The following is a 13,781-nucleotide window of genomic DNA, read 5'->3' on the forward strand; positions in this document are numbered from 1 at the left end:
CCGATTACGTTGTCTCCTTGTTACGTTTGCTCTCTGCGTTTTCCTCTTCCCTTATTTTTCTTTTTCACTTTTCTCGCAATGTTTGCGTGCGCGTGTACGTACGTAGGTACAAGCGAGTTTTCCTACCGAAATACAGACGATGTTTTAGCTTCACTCTGAGACAATATGATAGTCGTGAAAGAAGAATCCATGGCTTGTATATAGGTACACGGCATAGCCTTGTTTCGAATAGGTATTTAGTTAGCGGCAGCGAAGTCCTCTGTTCGTCGAACTTCGCGTTAACTTTCCGTTCGCAACGAAGGGCCGCAGCGTAAAATGAGGGCACGACGCGACGGTTTATTCGCTCGAACGGAAAACGAGATACCAGGCGTAGACGAATGAAAGAGAGAAAAGGGATTGTGCGCAGCCAGCAAATCGGACGACGCTCAGTGTAATTTACATGGCTCACGATCGACCGACGTTCGCTTTTGTACCTTTAGAAAACTTCACGACCTTTGCCTCGTTTCGCCGAGACCCATAGATTATCGAAGATAAAGCGACTTTATTTACTTTCCAATTTCCATTTGGTATTTATCCCCTTTTTTTCCAATTACAATCAGAGAAAGAGAGCAATTGAAATCTTTTCCACGTTATTTCCCCGCGGCGCCATACTAATTTTCGTTCGAGCTGCCGGACAATCGAGGAGCGACGAAGATTGAATTCGAGTCTCCGGATTTCCACGAAGACGCAGCTGGACGTGCCAGCTATTTCTATGCAAATACGATCGATTTGGCGCGAGTGATAGACGGTCTCTAGCCGCCGTCCCTTTCTCAGTCCCCTTAGACTTTGGAAGAAAAAAAAGAAGAGAAGAATAAGATATTCAATGTAAACGTCCGTTCCAATCGCTGGAACATCATCGCGATATTTGGTTATTTTTCTTTACGTGGAGACACACGAGTCGAAATCGTTTGGAATCGGCTGCCAAAAATTTCACGAAATTGGGTCAATTCGAGGGGAGCTCGAGCAGCATCGAGCTCACATGTATTAACAAAACTCACATCCTGTAACCTTCGTCTCTCGTTGTACCGCGTGAGCACAGTGCCTGTGAATGTAGGTTGATGTATTAATATCATTAATTCGCGTACGAGCTGTTTCGGCGTGTGTATGCCCGCCACTGCTCGTGGCCAAATCACGAGCCCTTCGGCCGCGCTCGTCTCGAGAGCACACGGGACGCGTGGTGTATTTTAAGACGGTTCAATTTTGCCGAGGGCGCTTCGCGATCCGTTGAACGTGGAGATCGAGCAACAAGAGATGCCGGTTACTCGGTAATTATGCTCTGTCCACTCTGTCCGTGTATTTGCCGTAACTTTGAAAAGCTCGTGAAGAATGGTGGAAATAGGGTCGAATTCCATTAAAGCTTTCTATCAAGCGTGTACCTTTTGTTCATTAAGACAGAGGTAATATTCTGACTGTACGTACGTCCGATTGGTTCATCGAAATGTAATTAAGGGACAGGTTTAATCCCTTGTGACAATTACCCTAGGGTTTCTGGCAGCACGAGGCAAGCAAGAGATTAGAGGTGCTCGTCTGAATCCCACGGTATGTGCCGTCGAGTTGTCCGAGAATTCCAGTTTATGGCGTTGCATTCTGTTCTCCCAGATATTCAGGTTAATTTCGGGATGGCGGGATTAAGATTTTTTCCCTGTCTTATTGTTACTAAGCTACCTGGAAGGGAACGTTCATGCGAATCTCGTTGAGTAGAAAATGGTCGATACAATGGGGAATTGCTTTTTATATCCTATGCACGTGTACATACATTATCTTATGTACATACATTCGGTGTCTAAGGATACCGTATCGCTTTTATCGGACGTTCATTTTTATCGGGTTGAGTCAAGTAGTAGGCAACAAAAATGAACGGCTCGTATCGGTACCTTCGAAATGTTTTATGGCTTTTAGAGGGTATTATCTGGCATTTTCGCGAATCCAGCATATACCGGCGCGTTGATAGAAACAATTCAGACAGTAACGTTGTATCAAAAGAATCTCGATTCATTTACGATCGGGCCATTTGCGCCGTCCGGCGTCCGCAGGAATGTAATAATGCAGTTATTCCCGATAATCGATGAAACCCTTACGTTGCTTTCAATCCACCGAACAAATAATCGCTACCGTCGAATCGAGAAACGGAAGTACTCGATAGTAGTATGCACGGGAATTTCAATGGCCGTCGAATAATATAGGTACTCGATATAGAAATGGAATTTTTATCAACCTATGATACCGCACCGATTTCACAGAGCGCGAAACCCGAAATTTTTCCATTCATAAATACCTTTTGCTATCTTAAGTTGCATTCGGAATAGCGCAACGAACTCCATTAACCCTGGAAAGAATTGCATTTCCCGAGACCCCGAGTGATTGCCAAACGTTCGGAAATAACGAGTAATCCATAACGAGCGAGGGCACAAAATAATTCGATAACGTTTAGCCAACGAAGCAATGAACATTTCACGAAGCAATGGAAGGCAATTCCACGCGGCAATATCAGATCCATGGAAACGGTGTTTCGTTAGTGACGCTAACCGACAGGAACGAAAATCGCTCGATCCCACGATCAGTTGGCTCGCTGAAAGACAATCGTTACTGGCGAGAGCCAGAAAAAGGCCAATAATACGTTGCCTCTAAACGTTGTTTCGAGAGAAACGAATCGCTTTGTTTAAACGCAGAGGAAAACGGTTCGGTGATTTTTTCCGCGTGCTGTGCTTTATACGCGAGTTATGCGTTTCCTTGCTATCTCGGTGCCTCGATCGAATACCGAGAAAACATTCAACGACTGTAAATGTCTGAAAGCGAGAGAAAACATTTGGAAAAGTTGAACGAAATTTCATCGAGTTCGCTGAATTGCTAAATAACACGACGCTCGATTCCATTGGTTTCGAGGATCGTGGGAGGTGTCTCAAACCACTCGAACTTTTAAACCGTTCTCGAGTTTCACGAAAATATTTTCCATGGAGAAGCAACGTCCATAGCTACGCCCGATGGTACGCTACGTTGGAAGCTCGTTCGTGCGTAGCAACAATAAAACGCGAACAGAAGTTCTCACCGAGTGATTTCGAGTCCGCCGCTGTAACCGGAAGCTTCCGGCCGGAAGTGGACTGCTGCGTCGCCGGAAACGTCCTCGTTGCCCGATATTTTCCACCGATTTCACCGATATCCTCTGTGTATCTTGATAAATTCTATCGTTCTTTCATAGTTTCGATAACTCCGGCGGTAACGTTGCTTTTTCTTTTCAATTTACAGGCCGCACTTTTTTCGCGCTGTACGAAACAACGAACAGCGATGTTTTATATCTTATTGTTAGTTTTATGATTATACTATCGTAATATCGTAAAGTAATTTGAATTAGAGACGGGTTGAAATTAGAAAACACCGTGTACGTCGTCTTTCTGTGGTTCGTTTACGTTTAAGAGCGCATATGTGACTAATGTAAAAGGGTGGGTTGACCGACAGGTCAGAGTATGCGAGTCGAAAAGTGTGTGTGTTGCGTGAGTCAGAGTTGATCGAGACATCGAAGAGTAGAGTTGAAAGAGTTGATCGAGACGTCGAAGAGTAGAGTTGAGAGAATTGATCGAGTTGTCAGTGTTGTAGAGTTGTTAGAGTTGCTGGTAAGAGAGAGAGAGAGAGAGAGAGAGAGAGAGAGTGTGTGTATGTTAGATTCGTTGTGACGAGAGTTGCCAAATAACTGTAAAGTTATTTGAGATAGATACGAGTATCGCATTTAGTTTCAGTTAAACAAACATCGTTTTCTGTTCAATTAATAAATTGTAAGTAATCGGGAAAAAATTCATATCTTAATTTCCACGATACTACACTATACTATTCGAATTTTTATGATCGTAAATTAATAAGAAGTATCCAACCGACTCGAACGAAGCTTGATCTATTGACGATTTTTCATGATTGCAAAACGATGTAGACTCCAACCTGGAAGGTGTTTTCGAGCGATCCATTTTTCACGATGCCTGCTCGCGAGAAAATCCATTTTCGGTACTCTGAGCCGTCTCGAGAGTCGCAAAGACCGCGACTGGGTTCGTGTCCCCTATTTCTTTGAAATAACCCGACAGTCAACGCATTTAAACACTCCTCGAGGTCCGTTTATACGCTTCAAATAGTCTCTAGACCTGTAAGTACCGTCGTCCACTTGTTTCAGACTTTCTTGCCCTCGGATCAGTCTTTTCTCGCCCGCATCGCCTTTCGCTCGATCATCGTTCTTCCACGAGCTTATCGTGCGTAATCGTTCGGTCGTTCTCCAACTTGGCAAACACATTACCGCGAGATTTGTATCGAGCTATTTACGAAAAAGTTATAAGTTATCCCTCGCATTTCATCGTTTTTATGGCAAGATCATTATGCCCTCCGTCTTGAGACTTCTGCAACCTCGAAGTGAAAAAGTTCTTTTTTGTCGTATTTTTATCTAACGGAGATAATGAACAAAACACGTCGCGAACAGCAAGAAGAACCTAATTTTATTTATTTATTTATGTGTCTATATTTACGGGACAAATCCACCGATAGAAAGTAAAGAAATGATAGACGTAGAGGACAGAAAATAGAGTAATAAATACATATATACGAAAAAAGGGGGGGAAAGTACATATATATAAGGAATAATGATAGAAAAACAAAGTATAAAAGGAAAGAGAATGTAATATAATATTGCCATATGAAATGCTGGACTGAATGTCTTAAGGATACTATAGATTAACCAAAGGTATCGATATTCAGATGGCAAGATTGACCATTCGATTTATGAAATTATATTAGGTTGTCCGAAAAATGTCTTTCTTTCGCAAACATGTTTCCTACAACAGTGCACTTTCATACAAATGTGAAACCAAGTCTGTGAAATGTCGCGGTGTTTATCTCAACAGAACAAAATGGATATAATAAAACAAAAAACGTCTATTATTTCCTCATAAAACGAAAGAAACTTTTCGGACAACCTAATAGTATCGATGCAATGTGCGACGCTGCTCAGAGCGTAACGACAGATAACATCTTCAACCTCTTAACCGCAGTTGACTGCACATTGAGAGAGAACAGATGGATGATATCCGCAATAGTCAGCAATATCTTTAGCTACTTTACTGACAAAGATATTAAATATTATCCTATCACTGTCAGGAGATTTAAATTATTGAAGATAAGTACCATCATAGTTGTAAAAATCAAACGATATCCACTATATCCTGCGGCAAGTATTTTAACGGATAAGCATCGCTATCTCCCCCCTCTGTATTAAATTGCATTGTTGTTTCAAGAGACAAACGACTAATACTCTGGTCTCGTCGTTCCTCGTCGTTCGGTGATCCGTTCGACCGCTCGTAAGACACCCTCGAGCTTAAGTCTCGGGGAGATAGTCGCGCGCTTTGAACCCTTGGACCCTTTTCGGGCATTGTAAATGCATAATTGCGATCGGCAATGGGAGAAAGCAGCAGCTCCGCAGGGTTCAACGGTGCCGTGCTTATTGCCCATGTTGGGAAGAGAAAATCGAGTGGAAACGACGCGTTCCTACGGGCTTGCGCGAAATCCAATTTCACTGATGAACGCTTCCGCGTGCAATTAATCGAAGTCTTCATTGATACTGGCGAGACTGCAAATTTAATTAAGCGAATTTCTACGGTTACGTTCCGATTGCGTGCTTCTTTCGAAAGATTCGTTCCCTGCGTTCTGTTGCCGCGTTATACGCTGCATTGCCGATTTATTCGTACTAGCACTAAAATCTATCATTATCGAATTTTACCCGAACGGACGAACGTTCGCGCGTGATCAATTGGCGCTAATCGACTTGCCCCTTCCATATCGTCGTTTGCGTTATAAACTAAACAGTCTCGAGTTCCTGCGATCCTTTTGCGATGCGATTACGAGTTCAAATCTGTCGTCCTCTAGATCCTGTACATCCTGCGTCGTGCTTCAACTCGATGTGGCAATAACGTCGTTTATCGATTCTTAAAATCGCTACCGGGTTTTTTATGACCGATTCTCGATATATAACCTACCTTACTCTCGAACCAAGCGATAGAAGCTTTTTTCGTGGGTTGAAACGATAACTCGTGGAACAAACAGACGGGATACCTATTAATTATTAGAATTTTATCTATCGTCGACGCTGCAGTTCCGCTGCACCCGGATCCCCATTCGGAAATATAGATGCTCGATAATATTTTCAGGCGAAAATTGGTCCGCCTCTTTGTCTCTGAATTTCGGATATTCGTTCCTTTGTTCCATTGTCGAGGACTGCTCGCGCAACCAAAGAATGGATTAACGGATCTCATATACTTGAGAACTATAACTGGGTCCTCTGTTGCGTTTGAGCACGATCTTGGTCACTCCTCGTCACGTTCTCTGCACCACGGTCCACTGTTTGCGCACCATCTCCACCATGCTCGATGGTAAACAGTTTTACACGTCGGTTTGCGAATGGTTACGCTACGCGTGAGCGTGGCGCTCCGAATTTCGTTGCAGTATCGACAAAACATCGACTACATTGCCGTATATCGTTGGTTCGTGTAACCGACCCTCGAATTCTCCATCTCGTATGAACCGCTGTCACAATTTATATGTTGCTTTCTAAAATATTATTCCGCAGCGGAACCTGCCAGTAAACACGTTTATTCCTGGCCAACGTGGAACCTATTGATCCATCGAATCATCCATATACGAATTTCAATTTGATATTCTAAATTCCAGTCGCGGAAACTCGCGATCCAGTATCTTGCCCGCAACGTCATGGTTCGCGGCGCCACGCCGTAATATTTATTACCAATTAGAGCTGCAAATTGTCCGTGCGATATATTGACTTTAATAAACCTCGGCGTCGGCCAAGGGAGCAACTCCTACGCCGAGCCTGGCTCTCAGGGTTTTAACCCGGTCGACGCTGATAGCAGAGTTTATCAAGCTTTTCCTCCCGCTGATATTAAATTTGCGAACTCGATGATCGCCGCGCATACACCGCAGCCCCCGTGCCCACGTAATTCCCGCGAACGCGTTCGCGGGATTGCAATGATCCCGAGAAATATCGTTCACGAATCACGACTCCTTCCTCCGTCATCTTCTTTCATAAATCCTGAAAACCGAGAACTGACCTGGTGCCTCGTAACGCGAAAATCTCTCGTACAAAGTTTTTATATTATTTTTTCCGCAGGCGAAAGTTCGTCAGGCCGTAACAACGCTTTATTCCATCGTGTTACACGGTCTCGTCATAAATGCGTTATTGCGATGACGAGGGATAAGTTGGCGCTGCATAGCCCCTTTGTACGCCGAGATTCGCCTTTCTTCCTTTATTGAAATGCTTAATGTCGCTAGCAGCGTTCAACCGCGATGACAACGTCGACGTCGACGTTAGGTGTCACGGGGAAAAATGCGACCGCGCCGGGACGCCCGAGGAGCTGAATAATTGCGAGCGCGCGAAATCGACGCCGCGAGGGACGTCGACGGTGAATGGGCGCTGGTATCTTTAGCTTCGGTGAATGTGGAAATTTCACGTGCTCAAGTTGCCGAGGTATATTTAATACAACCGGTGAACTCGCTGAAATCACGTTGCATACAGTCCATTTAGAGGTGAAACTGGTTAAATGTAGCCGCTTAATCTCGAGCAAGGCTTTTCCATAATATTCGGTTTCGGTCTGTGAGGTGTTCGATCTAGTTCAGCTATCCTTCGCAGCGAATCGAGTACTTGAACGTAGTCATTTGCTCGTAGAATAGCCTTTCAAGAGCCGGCCGATAGAAAACAAAGCACTCCCCTTTCAATATCTATTCCTTTGAACCTTCAATTCGGTTATCAACTGTATTCGCTCGAATCCTAGCTTCGATTTTGCATCGAGTTTACGAGCTCGTTCAGCATCGAATAACGAATGAAAGAAACCCCTGAAACGTCCGGGTAATCCTCGATAGAAAGATCGACGAGCAGCGAAATGGAGCAGCGAAGTAGCAGGGGATAAAATGTCGTCTTTTGAAAGATGAAACGTTGAAGATAAAGCGCGCATGCAGCCGCGTGTTGTCTTCAAACAGGATCGAACGTTTGCCTGGCTTCCTAGGAGCTAGGGAAACAAAGAGGAACGTGGTCCGTCTCCGAGATGGAAATGTCGAGCAGTAACGAAGCTGCAAGCCGATAATGTGCTTACTCGGAACCAGCGAAAAGAGGATTTTAAAAGTGTTTGTGTGAAAAGCGCCTCGAAAGATAGGCAGACATGCAAGAAGACAGATGACAAATGGAAATCGTAAAACTCCATCGTCCAGTGCAAATAGCGAAGATCGAAACGAAAACTCGACCGTCGCTGGAAAATTATCAGAGGATTCGCCGAGCGCAAATTGATTTGCCGCTACAACGGAGGACGTTGTAGCATCGATAATTCGATTAATTCTTGAAATTCCGAAGTGTCCTGCAAAGACAATAGTCGCTGTCTACCAGAGAACGGTAATTACTCTGAGATCACATCTCGATGAAATCGGTCGTCCGCTTTTATCCCTTTCGAGTATTCTCCGGCTGATAGAACGTACGTTTTCGATGACGTACAATTCGTCAAAAGATCGGTGGATGGTTTCGATATTGAAATCATGATTGGCTGCTCCGTATGCCGTGACTCACGCTTTTCTATGGAAATTTATGAGTCGGCACGAACATCGGATCGACAGAGCGTAATAATCAATCAAACATAATTCGTAATGAAAAATGTGCCGAGCATCTCGTTCTCGTTATTCGACAGGCGATTCGCCGTTCTCACACCTTCGTTCGTGAACCTACGAGAAGCACGTAATCCGCGAATGAATGAAATCCGATTACCGTGCCTGTCGGCAGCTACGTTTGTCGTTCCTTTGTGAATCGCTGATTCGATTAGCCACGTGCCAGCCGATATTCAAGCGTATCGACGTGTAACGCGTATGTGGTTATAAATCTATCGGCATTGTTTAGACTACGTTTAGACGAACGCGGTCAAAGATTAACCGTTTGACCGGTTTCGATCGGGTCACGGCGTAAGAAGAGCCAAGTACAATGCTAAAGCAAACTTGGTGAAACGGACGCAAATTAGAGCGTACGCAAATAAGAGGAGCTGATTTATCGTAACGACGGACAAGTTTGACCGCCACCAAGGGTGTTTTCGACGATCCCTTTGAGCGATGCGTTCTCTGTCGTGCATTGTTCGAGACGGACTCGGGCAAAACTGCTACCGCAGCACGACAAAACTTGTCCTCGTTCGTCGACATCGTTCATCCTTTCCGGACGAGGGAAGCGCCTCGTCGTTTCCCGAACGATGTCACGCGTCGTGGACGCGAATTCCCTACTGTAAAGTGACAACGAATGATGTCGCGATGCCGAACAAAAGAGAAACGGATCCGATATAACGTCGCTCAAGTGATAAAAAGGCAATCGAGTCGGTTGGCTCGCGAGAAGCGATGCAGCTGCGCTCTTTGAACCAACTACCTCCCTCTGCAATAGGAACAGTTTTGTTTCACGGATCGATGTGCCTTTCCTTTGACGCAGCTTAGACGGAACTTATCTAAACGGCGCAGACTTCTTGGCAACGAGACTGATATTCCTACGTTGGAACATTGCTCTCGCTATGTCTCTCTCGTTTGACGCGTAAATGACTACGAATAAGTCGACGTTACGCGCGATATTCATTGTACCATTCTGTGATCACTGAAGAGCGTAACGACCAAAGCGACGATCGCGCGTTCCGCAGGATGTGGTTATTTCGATTTAAATTGTAATTTATTTAAGAGAAAAACCCATTAGATTATACACTGGTATATTACACATTGTAAGTTATAATTCAATCGTGAATTGAAGTGAGACGCGGTAAAAGGTTTCAATTGCTCCGGAAATTTAAGGAAATACATCGATGGAGGTGGATATGTATTGTTGATATTTAACGTGTTGCAATTAAAATCAGTAACGTACTTAAACGACATATCGTCGGATGCACCCAAAGGAAATCGTAGTGTCGTAAATTTCTAGTAGGAACATTGACAAATTCTCGATGATTCGAGGACGTTCTATAAGGCTATTAAACACTTTATAAGCAAACAAGATGTCGTGAGTTATTCTTCTAGGATACAACGATGCAAGGCCACGAGTAGACATTATGGATCGATAATCATGACACGTAAAAGGGTCGAGTTCGTCATAGTTGTTCCACGATTCGTCGTATAATTTTGCAATTACCACAGCGCGTTAAAATGTCTGTGCCTGAATCTCCAAGCTCGGCGACAGACAGCCTCTGATCTCGTGTTTATAGTCGGAGCAAGTTTATACGGTGTATCTTGAGGCGCGGTCTTCTTCGAGGAAACTTTATTCATTTTACTTCTATCCGAATAATCCTGTTTAATTAAACGTCGCTTCTCGTTCTAGTGGGTCGGCTTCTACTGGATTAGCCATCCGACCATATCGTCCCTTTCTAGTCAAGTCGATCGAGCTCCAAATTTTCTGCCTGTCCGACTACGCGGTTCAACGCAACCGAATTAAGGTTGGAAGAGAACAAGCAACCAAATCGATATCGAACTCGGGACGAAGACGTTGAAATTCCACGCGATAATGGGAGAAAGCGAAATTTTTCCCGTGATTTTGCTTCTGCTTTAAAAATACAAGGAATCTCTTTGTCTCGGCGCGAGACAGAATCCGTGTTTCTGAAAGCTAGCGACAGTTTACACTTTGCTTCACCAAGAACAATGCAAACTGTTCTAGTTACCGTCTGGCTGAAAGCGCAATTCAACCTCCTGACACGGAACAATGTAATTGATCGCGCGAAATGTCTAGATTATGCGCGCGGCTTGACGAGCTTCCCTATTGACGGAGGAATTGATTGGCAGAGATTTTTGTTAGCGCGGTCACCGACCAGCCAATCGATAGACGCCCGAATTGACAGAAATCAGAAGCGACACAAACCCCATTGACGGACATCGCGTCGATAGGGCGGACAATTAACACGATTTGACAAACTTTCCGATAGAAGTTCTCCGAGTACCGAATCGATAAATTAGTCTGTTAAAATTTTGTGACTGTCGACTGATCGACTAGCTAAACCTAGTTACGCGAAACTCTTGATTCCTCTAGGTCGCCGAAACGAATCGATATACGTGTAATTGTATTTTGTTTCGGACGAATTCGTGGAACGAAATTATCGCGAACACAGCCATGGCAACTTCTATCATTCGATTAAAGGCTTCGCTCGGGAATAGGAAGGAAATCTTTCAGGGAAACAAATAGCTGCGTAACAGGTAGCAGCGCGATATTCATCGTGCCCAGTCTCGAGACTCGAGCGAGCCGAGACGAATGAGAACGATCGGGCATAACGATCGGCTGGTCGATGCTATATTTTAGAGGAACGCAGGACGGAAGACTATTCGGCCAACTTGACCGCCGTCTAAATATATAATAGAATATAGACAGCGAGCATGTGCCACTCACCGAGTACGAGCAGCAGTAGAACTTGTTGCGGGAGCTGAGCCACCATTGTGGGCTCCTCCTTTCGCGCATTTATGACTTGAAATCGGCCGATTCCGCCGTGCACCGTTTCTACTCTCACGATCACAGCCACCCCTTGCAACAACATTCATTTAACGTTCCTCCCAGCTTCCACGGATTCGTTGTTGCTACACGATCTCGCTCGATGATCTTCGTCGATGCACGCGCGATCCACGATCACACACACTGACAAACAACCCTTTGTTTTTCACATGGATAGCCCGTGTTTCTCTTATATTTAGTACGAGCACACACGCGAATTTTGACGCGTTCTGCGCGTTCACGATCGCGTTCCTTGTTCGTCGCGTTTCACTCGCTCTCACTCGCGGATCACATACGTTTCTGCAATCTTGTTGCCACTCGGCTCTGGATTTCATCCGGCGCGTGACCGAATGTGGCGGCAGCGGCTGCAATATCAGTGGCCGATTCAGCGTGCAAATTGGCGACGAGCTGTGCTTGATCGCGTGGATTTGCCGGAGTTAGAACTCCGCGAATCCCCCTGGGACTATCGCGTTGAATCGACGCGGTTACATTTGCGTGCGAATCCACCACTACCTCGTTATTCGTACGTGACAAATATTTTCGACTCTCGAATGATATATATATACGACGGCAGAAGGAGAAAAACAAAGAAGAGAGAGGTAGAATGATTTATCGACGAGAGTAAAAGTTGATAGACCGACGGCCTAGCTTCGATAAAAGCGCATAAACAAAACGGCCAGGGTTATGCCGATAGGGGTTGTGTGGTGTGGTATTTTATGGGACGATAGGAAGGATCGAAGTATATCAGCAGCGTGACTGGCGATCGAATATTCCTCATAGAGAACAGCAAAGTATCGAAGCATCCGTGTAAATTGAAAACCGATAAGCCTGTTCTTCGATAAGCCGTGAATGGATTATCTCTTTGATTCGAGTGACTTTTGAGCGTGCGTCTCTTGCTTTCGAGACGATTACTTTGAATGATTTTTATCTCGTTAACGCTTACGCTCCGTCGCCAAGTAAAATGACAAAACGTTTTCACGCGTTTTCCCTTCCATTGACAATTTTTAACATCAATGGATGGATTTTTCTATGGAATACACGAGAACATGCGCGTGAAATGAAGCGCGAGCTTGTTTTCCGCGTGACACGTTGATGGAAGAGCTCGCGGCCTGTTGAATTTTTTGGTGAAATCGCGAGTTCCTATGGCTTCTGCACTTCGTCCTACGGTAAACTGTTTACCTCGGTTGTTAATCTCCTTCCCGGCGACGAAATAAAAACGCTCGTTTGGTTGCCGACGCGGGCATGGAAGAAACGAGAGAAAGAGAAAGCACGCGCCCCGCTGAAAATCGCCGTGCCGGTTTTCCCGTGGATACCGGTATAAACTTCTCATTCGTTTGTTTTTCCCTTGGCAGACTGAATATGCATAGCCACGTGAACAGCCACTTCGTAAAACCGAGCAATCTCATGCCTGATTTTTTTGGCCTACTTTGAATCGTCGTGCAGCCAGTGGTTAAGGCATGGCGAAAAAATTCCGACGCTCGAGTTAACTAGAATTTTTTACTTGATTCCAATGAAAAATGAAAATTAATTATTTAAAATTCGCCAACTATTCCTTTCATTGCCACGCGTGTCTGCGAGATGTCGTTTCAAAGCTTTCGTACGCCAAGGAAAAACTACTCGTCCTCTCTGAAGAAAAATCCGCGAAGTCCAGCGAGATCAAACGTTCGACGACTCGAGTCCCTCTTTAAATTATCTTATCAAACCCGTCCCTCGAACCGTAGCGATCTTTCGAGGCCGCTTGGCCGCCTGCCGAGATTTTTCGTGGATATTTTTGTCGCGGCCGTGCATCGGTCTCTGCTCCGACCGAATCGTCGAACAATATGTAACAGGGAAACCCAACGTTACTTCATGAAACACCCATAAAAGTCGGACCCTACCCTACGACCACTCGTCCTCCTACCCAATACTTTCAACCGATCCTAGTAACGATCAAGCGCAGACTCGTCCCCATAAAAAGCCGCACTTTTAATCGAACTTTACACGATTGCGTTTCACTCGAGGAGCCGCCACCCTCTGTCTCCTCGTCGTGATCGAAGTTAAGCACATAAACACACGTGACAAACAAGCGGAAAATCGCGAGGGCCGGACCGCAGAGGGTAGGAAAGAGCCACGGCAACGAGATGTCGCACGCGGAGTCTCACCGCCGACTGACTGTAGCACGGCTCCTCTTCGTTCACCCCTCCTGGCCTACTCTTCGCGCGAGCACGCGGACTAGACGCGCCGGTATGATTCG

At 45.1% G+C, this 13,781-nt stretch overlaps 1 protein-coding gene across 5 annotated transcripts in view; it reads right to left on the minus strand.

Moving 5' to 3' along the window:
- Positions 1–13,781, minus strand: part of LOC100748642 — a 78,633-nt gene extending 64,852 nt beyond the window's left edge. The window contains exons 1-3 of one of the 5 annotated variants that reach the window (XM_033320135.1): positions 13,426–13,764; positions 12,728–12,901; positions 11,450–11,913 (exon numbers count right to left, since the gene is read on the minus strand). In XM_033320135.1, the coding sequence (XP_033176026.1) occupies positions 11,450–11,594 (145 nt within the window). In that variant the 5' untranslated portion in view covers positions 11,595–11,913; positions 12,728–12,901; positions 13,426–13,764. Of the gene's footprint in view, positions 1–11,449; positions 11,914–12,727 lie in introns of all 5 variants that reach the window. The other 4 variants (XM_024366875.2, XM_024366877.1, XM_024366876.2 and 1 more) reach the window with 4 other exon arrangements.

The sequence above is a fragment of the Bombus impatiens genome, unplaced genomic scaffold (assembly GCF_000188095.3).
Source record: "Bombus impatiens unplaced genomic scaffold, BIMP_2.2 scf_0248, whole genome shotgun sequence".
In the NCBI taxonomy this organism is placed as follows: Eukaryota; Metazoa; Arthropoda; class Insecta; order Hymenoptera; family Apidae; genus Bombus; species Bombus impatiens.